Raw genomic sequence first — 15,412 nt, 5'->3', positions numbered from 1 at the left:
ATTAAACCTGGATCTAACCAGGACAAATCAGGACAAGTGTGAATGCAACATAATGGTCTCCTGTCACTTCCTTCAATACCAGATTGTGCCAACTGTCAGAAACTGGACTCTTTTCAGATCTCAGCTAGAAGCCCTGGGCACAAACTATGTTGATAGGATCACATCTGATCAATTAGGGCTGTGCAGTTAATACATTTTCCATCAACACAGAGATTCATCCATCCATCCATCCATTTTCTTCCGCTTATCCGGGGCCGGGTCGCGGGGGCAGCAGTCTAAGCAGGGACTCCCAGACTTCCCTCACCCCGGACACGTCCTCCAGCTCCTCCGGTGGGACCCCAAGGCGTTCCCAGGCCAGCCGAGAGACATAGTCCCTCCAGCGTGTCCTGGGTCTTCCCCGGGGCCTCCTCCCGGTGGGACATGCCCAGAACACCTCCCTAGGGAGGCGTCCAGGAGGCATCCTGAGCAGATACCCGAGCCACCTCAGCTGGTTCCTCTCAACGTGTAGGAGCAGCGGCTCTACTCCGAGCTCCTCCCGTGTGACCGAGCTCCTCACCCTATCCCTAAGGGTGCGCCCGGCCACTCTGCGGAGGAAGCCCATTTCAGCCGCTTGTATCCGCGATCTTGTCCTTTCGGTCATTACCCAAAGCTCATGACCATAGGTGAGGGTAGGAACGTAGATTGACCGGTAAATCGAGAGCTTCGCCTTCCGGCTCAGCTCCTTCTTTACCACAACGGACCGATACAGCGACCGCATCACTGCAGACGCTGCACCGATCCGCCTGTCAATCTCCCGCTCCATCCTTCCCTCACTCGTGAACAAGACCCCGAGATACTTGAACTCCTCCACTTGGGGCAGAGACTCACCACCCACCCGGAGAGAGCAAACCACCTTTTTCCGGTCGAGAACCATGGCCTCGGATTTGGAGGAGCTGATTCTCATCCCAGCCGCTTCACACTCGGCTGCAAACCGCCCCAGTGCCTGCTGCAGGTCCTGGCTCGAAGAAGCCATCAGGACAACATCATCTGCAAACAGCAGAGATGAAATCCTGTGGTTCCCAAACCAGACCCCCTCCGGCCCCTGGCTGCGCCTAGAAATTCTGTCCATAAATATAATGAACAGAACCTTTGACAAAGGGCAGCCCTGGCGGAGTCCAACATGCACCGGGAACAGGTCTGACTTACTGCCGGCAATGCGAACACAGCTCCTGCTCCGGTCATACAGGGACCGGACAGCCCTTAGCAAAGAGCCCCGGACCCCATACTCCCAGAGCACCCCCCAAAGGACACCACGAGGGACACGGTCGAATGCCTTCTCCAAATCCACAAAACACATGTGGACTGGTTGGGCAAACTCCCATGAACCCTCGAGGACCCGATGAAGAGTATAGAGCTGGTCCAGTGTTCCACGACCAGGACGAAAACCACACTGCTCCTCCTGAATCCGAGGTTCGACTATCGGTCGGATTCTCCTCTCCAGTACCCTGGAATAGACCTTACCGGGAAGGCTGAGGAGTGTGATTCCCCTGTAATTGGAACACACCCTCCGGTCCCCCTTCTTATACAGAGGGACCACCACCCCGGTCTGCCATTCCACAGGTACTGTCCCCGACCGCCACGCGATGTTGCAGAGACGTGTCAGCCAAGACAGTCCCACAACATCCAGAGACTTGAGGTACTCAGGACGGATCTCGTCCACCCCCGGAGCCTTGCCACCGAGGAGCTTGCCAACCACCTCAGTGACTTCAGCCAGGGTGATGGACGAGTCCGCCTCTGGGTCCCCAGTTTCTGCTTCCTCCTCGGAAGACGTGACAGTGGGATTGAGGAGATCCTCAAAGTATTCCTTCCACCGCCCGACAACATCCCCAGTCAAAGTCAGCAGCTCTCCACCCGCACTGTAAACAGTGTTGGTGAAGCACTGCTTTCCCCTCCTGAGGCGTCGGACGGTTTGCCAGAATCTCTTTGAGGCCGTCCGATAGTCCTCCTCCATGGCCTCCCCGAACTCCTCCCAACCCCGAGTTTTTGCCTCTGTGACTGCCCGAGCCGCGGCACGCCTGGCCCGCCTGGCCCGCCTGTACTCATCAGCTGCCTCAGGAGTCCCACGAGCCAACAAGGCTCGATAGGACTCCTTCTTCAGCTTGACGGCATCCCTTACTTCCGGTGTCCACCACCGGGTTCGGGGATTGCCGCCGCGACAAGCACCACAGACCTTACGACCACAGCTACGAGCAGCCGCATCGGCAATAGAGGTGGAGAACATGGCCCACTCAGAGTCCATGTCTCCAACCTCCCCCGGGATCAGGGAGAAGCTCTCCCGGAGGTGGGAGTTGAAGACCCCCCTGACAGAGGGCTCCGCCAGACGTTCCCAGCAGACCCTCACAATGCGCTTGGGCCTGCCAGGTCTGTCCGGCTTCCTCCTCCGCCAGCGGATCCAACTCACCACCAGGTGGTGATCAGTTGACAGCTCAGCCCCTCTCTTCACCCGAGTGTCCAAGACACGTGGTCGAAGGTCAGATGACACGACAACAAAGTCGATCATCGACCTCCGACCTAGAGTGTCCTGGTGCCATGTGCACCGATGGACACCCTTGTGCTCGAACATGGTGTTTGTTATGGACAAGCTGTGACTAGCACAGAAGTCCAATAACAAAACACCGCTCGGGTTCAGATCGGGGAGGCCGTTCCTCCCAATCACGCCCCTCCAAGTGTCACTGTCGTTACCCACATGGGCGTTGAAGTCCCCCAGGAGAACAACGGAGTCCCCGGTTGGTGCACTGTCTAGTACCCCTCCCAGGGACTCCAAGAAGGCCGGGTACTCTGCACTGCTGTTTGGCCCGTAGGCCGACACAACAGTGAGAGACCTGTCCCCGACCCGAAGGCGCAGGGACGCGACCCTCTCGTTCACCGGAGTGAACCCCAACACGCAGCGGCTGAGCTGTGGGGCAATGAGCAAGCCCACACCAGCTCGCCGCCGCTCCCCGCGGGCAACGCCAGAGAAATGGAGAGTCCAACCCCTCTCAAGAAGTTGGGTTCCAGAGCCCAAGCTGTGCGTGGAGGTGAGGCCGATTATATCTAGCCGGTAACGCTCAACCTCCCGCACAAGCTCAGGCTCCTTCCCCCCCAGCGAGGTGACTTCCATGTCCCCAGAGCTAGTCTCCATGTCCGGAGATCCGGTCGTCGAGGTCCCCGCCTTCGACTGCTGCCCGGATCTCTCCGCACCCGCTCCTCATGGCTCCTCCCGCAGGTGGTGGGTCCACGGGAGGACGGCCCCACGTCGTTTCTTCGGGCTGGGCCCGACCGGGCCCCGTGGGGAAAGGCCCGGCCACCAGGCGCTCGCTGACGAGCACCCACCCCAGGCCTGGCTCCAGGGTGGGGCCCCGGTAACGCCAGTCCGGGCGACGTAACTGGCCTCGTTGTAACTCTATTCATGAAGGGCTTCTGAACCGCTCTTAGTCAGACCCGTCTCCAAGGACCTGTTTGCCATGGGTGACCCTACCAGGGGCATGAAGCCCCCGACAACATAGCTCCCAGGATCATTCGGGTGCTCAAACCCCTCCACCACGTTAAGGTGGCGGTTCGGGGAGGGGACACACAGAGATTCAGTTATTTAAAATAGTCAATGATCAGCTTGAGTCTTTGTAATTGAGTACACACTACACCCAGTTCAGTGTTTGGGGAAGAGTTCATACTTAGTTTGAAGGAAGAAGTTTGACAGTTTTTTTTGTGTTAAATTGCACTGATGCAAAGCAAAGTCTTTGTTTTGTTTTTTATTCATAGTTTTATTTGGTGGGGACAGTTCATGTTAATGAATATACGTGATATACATAAACATACCAGATTGTAGCCATGATCTAATCGCATTCATACACCAGTAAACTTAAACACTGGAGGCAAACTGAGTGAAGTGTCTTGCTCAAAGACACACTAGACACACTAGAGCCACATCTTGTTATCTTAGAACAAGCAGATTTATTACTTTCTTGCACTGAAACTTAACTTGTTGACATATACCATACTCTCTCTCCTCTCTCCTCGTTCATACACTGCTCCTTTTTTCTCTAAATCAAATTACCCAGAAATCCGCCTGGTCACATGAACCCAGTTACTTTGTACATGAGTTAGTGATTACATTCTCTTCAATTTTTTTGCCTTTTCAGAACCTTTTCGATCTCAACCACTGTTTGTATACCACAACTTCAGCTGAAAACTCTATGAACCTAGCAAACTATGAGCAATATTTGAGACGTTTTCTAATTGGTTTGATTTTTGCATTGATTGATATTGTGGGATTATATTTTATTTGGAGTGATGTTTCGGAGTGAGGACATCTGCCTGGTCCAGATATTCCTTCAGTCTGGATCTGCCTACAACTGCATCAGTGAACTGGGAGAACTGGGACTGGTGGAGTTTAGAGACGTAAGTATATCAGTGTTTCTCAAACTGCGGTACACAAACTGACCTACTTAGCCCTCTTCTGTTTAGGACTAGTATAGCATTTTTAGACTGCACCATATCATTTACTATTAACTGCTATGGAAAAGTTAAAATTGAAGTATCAGACAAATCTAACTATGAAATAACTGTAATTGTCCACAAAAGTGCAAAAATATTGACCTTATTTCTATTTCCTTTTCAATCACCTCTTTTTGTAGCATTTTTTAATCATAATTCAAATACTCAACATTCAAATTCTTGCTTATCTTCAGAACAACATTCATGATTATCTATTTTACAGTAAGCTGCCCACCTGTACATGTGACTAGTTTTTTTTTAAGATGATAGCAATGGTATGAGCTTTAAACTTTGTGTCTAGTTGTTAAAGCTCATGTCTTGTTTGTTTTTTCTTTGTAGCTGAATCCAGATGTGAACTTGTTCAAGAGGAAATTTGTAAATGAAATCCAGAGATGTGAGGAGCTGGAGAAGAGATTTGGTAAGAATTTTACAATGTATAACGTTAACCTAATGTTCCAACCAATGCTAATTGGTTATTTCAAATGTTGGTTGTTTTATGTGTAGGTTTATCATGTACCATACATAGTTTTTAATATTACTTTTGTTTATGTTGGTTTTGTCCATATACAGTCTTCCTGGAGAATCAGCTGTCCAAAGCTGTGCCTCTGTCCCTGGATGAGATTTTGAAGCCCCCCAGCTCTGCTCTGGCCCCTCAGCCCAGAGACCTGCTGCACATAGAGGAGCAGAGCGAGAGGCTGGCCACTCAACTCTCTGAGGTGATGAGCACTAGTAATATAGGTTTTAAACATAGCCAGTCATTTGGATTACTTCTTATTCTATATTTCCATAGCCTGAATCACATAATACAGAGCCACATTACCATGAAATGTATAACAACAATGACTAGCATTTGTATTACTCTTTGACGTTACTTTGTAGTTATTATTTATTCAGTTCACTCCTGTCACAGCTGCCCTGGAGTAGGCTGATGGAAGCGAGGCAATCACTCACTCATTATTCATGCGTACGTGTCCTACCCAAGGACACAACAACATTGACTGGAGCAAGAATCAATGAGGAATTAATTTGTCAGCCTTGGTGTTAGTGGACAAATGTTCTAATCATTAAGGCACTCCCCTCCAAATTACTCTAAACACATTGGAACTAAAAAGCATAGATATAATGAAAAGCACATTAAGGACTATTTAAAGTTTGAAAAAAAACAGTGAGCTTCTGACACACATGGTGTCTGTGGATGAAGCTGACCACGAGCAAAGGTAAAGCAAGCATTTTATACAGAAAGAGGTGGGAAGAGTGTGCAGATTAACATTTGGTGAAATTTCACTGAAATAACAAAGCACCCTCATAAACCCCCTATTATATAAAGGCTGGTCAGCTCTTGAAAACATGTACTGACGATTAGTATGTGTGTCAGTTGTCTGTATTATTTTATTATTTCACAGGTGTCCACAAACAGGGAGCGTCTGAGGCATCAGCTGATTCAACTTAAACAGTACAGAGCAGTCCTGCTGCAGACCCACTCTCTCATCCAAACACATGTAAGAACAAATTTTACAGTGCACAGTAAGACAAGAGAATAATAGATTTTTAGAGGCTCACAGCTCTGCTGCAGCGGCAGTAGAGATTAATAAAAATGCTCCCGGATTCTTTGCACGCTTTTAAAACTTGGATGCATCCTCAGTTAGTTTTTGGTAGGATTATGGAGTGGAGAGAGTGTATTTATATGACTGCATGACATAGACATATATAGACATACGACTGGAGCAATATCTGATCAAATTGAATAAAATAATAAATAATAGGAGTAATTTATAGTTTTGGTGTTCCAGGCTCTTCCTCCACCTCCTCATGTTCCTTTGGACTTCTCAACACTTGACCACGGCTGCGACAATCATCTGAGGTTAAAATATTATCACATAATATATATAAACAATATTATTTTAAATGTCCTCCACCGATTTGTTATTAAATCAGCCATTTTTGTTAACAACACTAATGGTGGTTAATAAGAAGTTAGTATTGCACAGCCACACAACTTTTAATGTAATAATCATTCAAAGGTTGATGTATATTTATTTTAATCAATAGGCTGGCCATAAAAATACAATGTAAATCCTCCTGAATGGTAAAAAAACAAAAAAACAAAACTTATTTTGGAAGATTTACTTTCATTTTTTTTGTTTTCCTCATTTAGAAGTAGCAACTTGTAAGATTTACTAGAACAAAACTCTTGTGAGACATTGGATTAAATGTACTTAAAGGTACAATATGTAACTTTCTGGAGGTGGCACATCACCTGCATGATTCCATGAAAATAGAAAGTTAAAACCATACTTTGGATCTACCTGGAGTCGAATAAGTTTCATGCCATACTGTGGAAGATTATAGCCAAAGGAACAACATTTACACATTTACATGGAAACACGCAGGCGAAGGCCCCCTTCCTGGCCAAATAAGTTACATTAAAAGTTACATATTGTGGCTTTAATAATAATTTATATATATATATAGTTTTATAGCTGGTGTGGTGCATCCGTGGAAAGTGGCTGCATTTGAGCGGTTGCTATGGCGAGCCTGCAGAGGATATTTCATTATTGACTTCCAGGAAATGCACAAGATGGAGGCCCCTCAAACAGTAAGATCCATAGAATTATATATACTTTAACTAGTCACTACTCTGCTACTACACCATTGCTTTCTAACCAGGCTGAAGTGGCACAGTGGACTATTTTTCTAATCTCGTTTTGGGGAAAGACAATTGGATGCAAGATCAAGAAAATTTGTGACTGGTTTGTAGCTTCTCTGTGTAGATTCATTTATTATATCAAGAATCTAATAACTAAAACATGCTACAGCCAAATTAACCTATCACTATGATTAATATATATTTTTGGTTTGATTTTTAGCTTCCATGCCAATACATTTTTGTACCCAGAGAGTGCAGAGGACAGAGAGGAGATATTAGAAGGACTGCAGAACAGAATTGAAGATATCTCAAAAGTAAGTCACTAACTAATATACAGTATATATAATTTATATATAATGTATAATTCTGTTTATCTGGTAAATACACTGACCACTGAAATTTGCAGAAAAAGATAAATACATTGTGGAATATGCTCCGTTATGGAGGAAAGGACTGTCTAAGCTCATAGATAATAACTGCAAAGAGTTAAATTTTTTTTATTTATCAATGATGATGTACACGTTGGCATAGAAATTCAAAACTGAAAGCCAATTCATCAAAAATATATTATTATATACCGTACTTCTTTGTTCATGTGGCATCAACAAAAACTGGCACATTGTCTATGGGACAGGGCCCTAAATGTCTAGCAAGGACAATCTAAAGAGGGACACCCTATTGGCAAATGTACAGGACTCTCAAAAAACAAATATCCAGATTGAAACTTCCTTTTTAATTTATTTATTAAATTCATCATCCACAAGTCAATACATTTTTTCTTTCAGGTTTTGTCTCAAACTGAGAGTTACCTCCAGCAGCTGTTGTCTCAGTGTGTCTCTGTGCTGCCAATGTGGAAGGTACTTTTAAATACTGTACACCTTATACCACTGCTCTGTGGCACACAGGGATTCAGTCAATTAAAAAAAAAAAACATGTATTGTCTAAAAGTTTGTTTACAACAGAAGAATATTGTAATATTGTACATTACTGCAGTGTCCAATATATTTTTATTTTCAAATAATCCTGCTGGTCTTAAGTCTAGTTTTGAACAGTTTAAGAAAAGAGAGCAGATAAAATGACTTAAGTGTATTATGGTGGTGGTGAGTCACATTATGATTTACAAAAAAAGTTTACAAAAAACAACAACAACAACAAAAAACAAAAAACAACAGCAACACATGTCTTTGACAATAATTGTTGTGCTGAATTTCCACACAAGACATACATTTTGGTGGACTAGAATTAAAATTCCTCCTGTGTGCCCCCTGCAGGTGAGAGTGGGGAAGTGCAGGGCCGTTCATTCCATATTAAACCTGTGCAGTCCATCTGTGACAGAGAAGTGTCTCATCGCTGAGGCCTGGTGTCCAACCAAGAAACTGCTGCTGCTCCAGAGCGCTCTTATAGAGGGGACAGTAAGTGTATTACATGACACAGACTGGCTGTGTTTACATGCATGCCAAAAATGTGGTCATCATCTGATTTCTGGAGTTATCAGATTACTGAAATGCCATGTAAACAGTTACTGCAGATCTGACTGTTCACATTCCTGCAGGTGGAAAATTATGCAAAAATCTAATGTGATAAAGAGAAAAATGAAAGAGAAAATGTCAATGATTGAAAGAGCTTTAAAATTCACTGTATTCTACTGTATGCTGTTCTCTAAAAAAACACAGATTACTGATGTACAAGTCACTAGGTCTTTGTGATGATAAGATTTTTTTTAGAGCAAACACAGATCTAATTATTGGGTTATCTGATTTTTCCTGGTTTGGAAATGCCACTACTGAACTGAAGAAAATGAACACATTGAACACAACTGAATACAAAAAAATGTAATGGCTACTCTATGATTCCAGTGTAATTGTCAGATTTTATACTCAAATATTACTATTATTTACCCCCTCACGAATAAGTTTTCTATTAGATTGATAATAATTCAATCATTTATTGTTCTATTTGTCTTTTTCAGAGGAGAAGTGGCAGTGTGGTGGATTCCTTCTATAATCGTCTTCCTCTATCCTCCTCTTCCTCTCCTCCTCCGACTCTGTTCATCACAAACTCCTTCACTGCAGCATTTCAGAGCATCGTAGATGTGTATGGGGTCGCACAATACAAGGAAATAAACCCAGGTCAATACTAATAATCTGAGATATTAAAACAAATCTTGTTTCCATTTATCTTTCAGGTGACCACCCGGCAAGGAGGGTGGTCATTAGGTTTCAGATGACGTCACAACATTCTATAGACCAATTATATTTAATACAGACGGGGGAGCTTTTAATATTCTTAAAATTATTTTGATATAATTCAGTGAGTTCTTGGGTCACTGATAGAAATTATTAGGTTCAACATTTGTGAATTCACCTTTTGGATATTTCATGACAAGGACATTGTATTCAATAGCAAAATCTGGCTCTTACCCCCATCTGGGAGTATGACATTAACACATTCTGAATCTGAAAACTACCAATAGGTTGAGTTCACATGGACTCACAACATTATACTGTTTCTACAGATTGAAACTGAGCTGGAGACAGGTCAGAATTCGATTGTCAATCTGTCAGATTGCAGATTTGTTGATCTGATTTAATATCTCTGTAATTAGTGGGCCTATACACATGAAAAAAGCAGAAAGTTCTGTTGGCGTAAAAAATCAAAAGTGAAAATATTTTAACTAAGTCAAGTCTACATCAGGACTCACATGGGCTCAAACCATGAGCGCACTATAACACTAAAGCCTGACAGGAGTATTTCACGTTGTATTTTAATCATGTATCTTCAAAAGTGTTTTGTCTTTGATCAGCGGTGTACACCATAGTGACTTTCCCATTCCTGTTCGCTGTGATGTTTGGAGACGTGGGCCATGGCATGTTGATGGGTGCAGCAGCTCTCTGGATGATTCTACTAAAAGAAGAAAACAAAGACTCAACTCAGAATAAAAATGAGGTACTGAACCACTAGCTGTACTGTAAATGTAACTAGCTGTATTGTAAATATAACTTACTTTACCTTCTGTATCCTGTCTATCTGTTCATCTGTAAATTTGCATGGGAAGAAAAATCACATAACTAGAGTTATCAGATAACCAAGGTTAAGCTACAATTTATCGGCCTTGTAGAAAATGTGTCCTCCGCATTTAACCCATCCAGTCAGTATACCTGTCAGTATCAGGGGGGCTGCAATTCCGTGCCAGAGGATCCGTCTCCAGATCTTAAGCCAGGCTTGGTCCCTCCAAATTTAAATAAACATGTTTTATGCATTTTTAATTTTTTTTTTTTTTTTTTTACAGATGTGGAGATTAGTTTACGGAGGCCGGTACCTGATTTTACTGATGGGACTTTTCTCAATTTACACTGGAGCCATTTACAATGACTGCTTCAGCCGTGGAGTCAGTATGTTCCCCTCAGGCTGGCATTTACAGGCCATGAACTGGAGGTGAGGAGCACGGGGGAATGTTGCTTATTATTTATTATAATACTTTATATGCTATGATCTTTTAAATTAAACTATTATTGCTGAACTATTTCTCCTCATGCAGTGATGAAACTCTGAAAACCAATCAGATTTTGAGTTTGGATCCGAACATAACAGGAGTCTTTCTGGGACCATACCCTCTGGGAATTGACCCGGTAATATATTGAAATATATTATTTTCATTACAAATTTACTACAGTTTAGTTTTATTTTCTGTGATTGTCAAATCAAAATTGCAGTTAATCATGTTGCTCCTGGAGTGGTTTATAATGTGCACTTTTAAACATATATCATAAATCTAATATACTGCAATACTCAAATCATATTATTCACATAATCGTGCAGCCCCAGTGCTCTCAGTAAAAATGATTGGTGGTGGCTGGAGAGGTGCTGATCGGCAGCCATGTCTCAGACAGTTTGTCCCAAGGCAGCTGAAGTGAATTAACAGTGTAATGTAATGCACATAGAGGATCATTTCTAATCTATTCTCAATGTTTTACAGATTTGGCACCTTGCAAGCAACCACTTATCATTTCTAAACTCATACAAAATGAAGATGTCTGTCATTATTGGAGTGTTACACATGACTTTTGGAATCTGCCTTTCCTATTTCAACTATAGGTAACATTAACAAAATGTTATAATTCATAAATAATAATAATGATAATTTAATCTGTGTTCAAGCAACACTATGTAACTTTCTAAAGATGGCATATCACCTGCATGATTCCATGTAAATAGAAAGTTAAAGCCACGCTTAAGTATATATAGTCTCTTTATTTTTGGCTAAAAAGTTACGTAATGTGGCTTCATAACCACTCAAACATTTTATTATGCATGTTGATACTTTCTGAATTAATGTTTTCTACTGGTTTAGCCCTGGTAATAATAATGATAATGTAATAATAATGTATCTTATTTTAAACTTTTTTTTTTTTTTTTTTTTTTTACATAAATGTATCTATTTTTTTCTTGTAGTTACAGGCGTCAGTGGAGTGATGTATTGCTGGTTTTACTCCCTGAGCTGGTCTTCATGCTGGGGTTATTTGGTTACCTCGTGTTTCTGATCTTTTATAAATGGGTGTTTTTTGGACCGCATCAGTCAGACCAAGCCCCCAGTCTCCTCCTACATTTCATCAGCATGGTGCTATTCACTCAGAACAAGGACACTCAGCCTCTTTACCACGGACAGGTGACTTTATCCTGGATTGTACTGAAGTGAAAGTTTCACAACTTAAAACTATAACAGTCAGGATTCAGGAAGTTCAAAGTTATATATGTTTAAAAATCTCCAGTGTATTTTTAATTAACTGAGTGCAAGAATTACATGAAAAATTGAGAGTAAAAATTTAGGGTGCATTCAAGCTTACACTTGTTTGAGCCCGGTTGAATTTTGATTTGATCCTGGTTAATGCTGGTTTACTGGGACTTTACTGCTTCTGGGTTTAGCAGTAAATTCCCAGTTTTTTGATGTGGTGTGTTCAAATGTGTGTGAGATGGACTGATATAATAATAACAATGGATTTATATAATGCCTTTTAAGACACCCAAAGTGCTTGTTCAGTTTTGTCCTGAAGAAGAAGTACCATCAGGGTTACACATTTTGCAAAACACTGCACACTGTACTTGCTGCTCTTTGTTTCAGTGGTGCGTTCAGGTGGTCTTGATGGTCACTGTGCTGACTTCAGTCCCTGTTTTGTTGCTTGGGAAACCCCTTTACCTGCTGTACTGTCACAGAAAACATCAACAGTCCATGGCAAGAATATGTTTCTTCTATATTTCTTTGTTACTTATCTTATACATTCTGTGTACTTCAGTTTTTATTTATTTGATTTCATTTTATTTTTTGTAGTCTGTGTCTGAAACTGTTACAGACACCAGTTCGATCAATGCTCTGTTGGGGGATGTCGAAGGAGGCAATAGTGAACAGGAAGAGGTGAGAAATTAAAATATATTTAAATTCAAATCCATGTAACCTATTTTTATCATAACTACAGTCAGCAGAAAAGGCCTTCTTGTTAGTACACTGTTACGAATGTATTAGTAACATTTTATAATGACTACACTATTTACAGCCTTAATAAAGCATGAATTCACATTGAACAAATAATCCAGGCTTATAGTAATAGTAGTATAGTAGTATAGTAGTATAGTATTAGTAGTATTTAATTAAGCGCTTAAGAAGAGGGTATTAATCAAGTAATTTCTAAGCATGAATAATTCTTAGTAAACTACTTGTTCATAGTGAATTAGGGTTTTCCATGCTTTTTTCTGGCTAATTAATGTGTACTTATTAGAAGTAATGATACATTTTAGCCTCAATATAAATGTTTAAATTATAATTGTTACATATTACAACAGTAGGAATGGTTTACCAAATTAATTCTAGACCATTACGTTTATCTAGATTATAACTGGAACTCAGGAATTCATTTTTAATAGTTATTCTTGTTGTAGTTTGATGTTGCTGAGGTCTTCATGCATCAAACCATCCACACTCTGGAGTACTGTCTGGGCTGTGTGTCCAACAGCGCTTCCTACCTGCGGCTGTGGGCACTGAGCCTGGCACATGCACGTAAGTAACTCTGACTGTTGGATAGCACTGTGAGATTAATTGCTCTAATGGAAAAACCCTGCAGTTATTTAGTTAAAGATGCACTATGTAACTTTTCTGGTGGAAGGTGCTTGTTGAAAAGGAAAATATTATAATGTTGTCGGGAAAAATTGAATGCCATACTGTGGAACCTACCTCAAGAAGACAAACAGATGAACAGATTACATGTCAGATCTGAGGAGAGGTGCTTGTTTTTATTTTGAAACAATGAAAACATCTAAACCTTAATACATGCTGTGGAACATTTAGGCAAAGGAAAAGCATCTTCATGAAGACTAGCAGATGGCATACAGTTCACCAGAGAAGTTTCACAGTGGACCATAAACACAACAAAATTGTTTTATAAGATAAAACATCCTATTTCTGTATTTAACACCTCTACAAACTTCAGTCTTTTCTCAGATGTTAATGAACCTTGATGACTTAAAGGCTCCATGTAATTTTTCTGGGTTCCTTATGTTTACAGAATTGCTATTGCTTTGCCTATTGTTCAGATGTATGGCATAAAAGATATGTATCTCCATGGAGACAAGCGGTTAACGCCACTAAACAAAGGTACAAGTCGGATTTGTGGAGAGGTGACCCCCACTCACAGCAAGAATACATGATTTTTAAGTACTGTTTGCAGAGTAATAACACCTTCAATTAAATAAATGTAAGATAGATAAGTTAGTGCCTGCTCTAGAACATTCCAGGCAAAGTAATAATATGGAGATAAGCACCTGAAAAGTTACATAGTGCACCTTTAAGCATTGTTCAATAAATTGTCCAATGATTCCTCTGTTTGCCAAGCCTTCTTTTTGGGCTATACAAATGCACTTTAAAATGATAAACAATGATTTATATACACCCCCAGAGCTGTCAGACGTGCTGTGGATGATGGTGATGCGGATCAGCTTGTCCTCCCGAGGCATGCTGGGAAGTGTAGTCCTTGCTGTGGTCTTTTCCTTCTTTGCTTTACTCACAGTTTCCATTCTGCTGGTAATGGAGGGGCTGTCTGCGTTTCTACATGCTCTGCGACTGCACTGGTGAGAATAGAGCTTGAATCAAGTTTTTTCAGATAGTGTTTTGAATAGATGATTTGGGAAGTGTTGTCTGTTCAGTCCTTTCTGGTGGAGGGAATTAAACCCATCTATCTGCATCATTTATGTAATATAGACAGATATTACCGGGTCATTTCCCAGCACACCACAGGAAAGCCTCCTCTTCTCACTCCACTCTGTTGTTTTGGTTGGTGATGAAATGGATCATACCCTAAGTATTTCCTCTTGGATGTTTTCTGCTACATTTGCTGCCACATTTGGCGTAAAAAGCCTGTAGCATCTCAAAGAACCATAGCTGGCTCCTTGGATACGGGAAAAACAAACCGCCCATTTCACACAATCCAACAGGCCCTTAGTTGTGTCCTTTGAGCTTCACATGCTGCACTTCTTAGTCGGTTAAAATCCCATGATATGTGTGTCAGGCAGGTAGCCACAACAGCAGCTTTCACTGATTTAAAGCAAACACAACGTCCTTAACTCCTGCAGTGAGTGAACTGCCCCCCAACAGGTCTGACCAGTAAGCTCAATGTGATTCTGGAACAACTCTAGCAAATGAATGAATGAATGAATGAATGAATGAATAAATAAATAAATAAATAAATAAATAAATAAATAAATAAATAAATAAATAAATAAAATAATGTGCAATTAAGCATTTTTATGTATATTTAAGACTAAATTAAATCAAATTCAAATTGTGATGATCAATACCATGCCCAACCCTGACAGGAACTACTTGATCTTTTAAAAATGGCTTGATAATTATGTATATGCCAAAAGGCCAGAAGTTATATTTAAAAAAAATTGTGTAAACCAGATAAATGCCAAGTTTATCTGGGAGAAGCTTATGTGACAAATCTGTCTTTACTATGTCATGCTTTTCATAAAGCCCTATTATCCAGAAGCTGAAGACATGCTCACAAATAGCACTAATTTTTGTTTATCCGTTTCAGGGTGGAGTTTCAGAGTAAATTCTACAGCGGCTCTGGATACAGGTTTAACCCTTTTTCCTTCAGCAACATCACCATACAATCATAACACAAGCATTTCCTGGACCAGCTTATATCTGAATGTGGACATTTTCATAAAAGTCCCATTCACACATGCAGCCTCATATGGGAA

At 41.5% G+C, this 15,412-nt stretch overlaps 1 protein-coding gene across 1 annotated transcript; it reads left to right on the top strand.

Moving 5' to 3' along the window:
• Positions 1–4,267: 4,267 nt before the first annotated feature.
• Positions 4,268–15,395, top strand: LOC117369486 (V-type proton ATPase 116 kDa subunit a 3-like). The gene is made up of 21 exons (XM_033964727.2): positions 4,268–4,416; positions 4,852–4,930; positions 5,083–5,228; positions 5,916–6,011; positions 6,303–6,373; positions 6,985–7,108; positions 7,180–7,262; positions 7,380–7,473; positions 7,945–8,016; positions 8,431–8,571; positions 9,129–9,288; positions 9,963–10,105; positions 10,449–10,594; positions 10,698–10,788; positions 11,136–11,254; positions 11,612–11,825; positions 12,279–12,389; positions 12,486–12,569; positions 13,091–13,208; positions 14,104–14,275; positions 15,244–15,395. Exons 1-21 carry the CDS (start codon positions 4,309–4,311, stop codon positions 15,326–15,328), a joined length of 2,457 nt encoding a protein of 818 aa, XP_033820618.2. The 5' UTR covers positions 4,268–4,308; the 3' UTR covers positions 15,329–15,395.
• The last annotated feature ends 17 nt before the right edge of the window (positions 15,396–15,412 follow it).

This window comes from Periophthalmus magnuspinnatus, chromosome 1, assembly GCF_009829125.3.
Source record: "Periophthalmus magnuspinnatus isolate fPerMag1 chromosome 1, fPerMag1.2.pri, whole genome shotgun sequence".
NCBI lineage: Eukaryota > Metazoa > Chordata > Actinopteri > Gobiiformes > Gobiidae > Periophthalmus > Periophthalmus magnuspinnatus.
The sequence above is the reverse complement of the archived record's forward strand: the minus strand, read 5'-3'. Positions and strand labels throughout refer to the sequence as shown.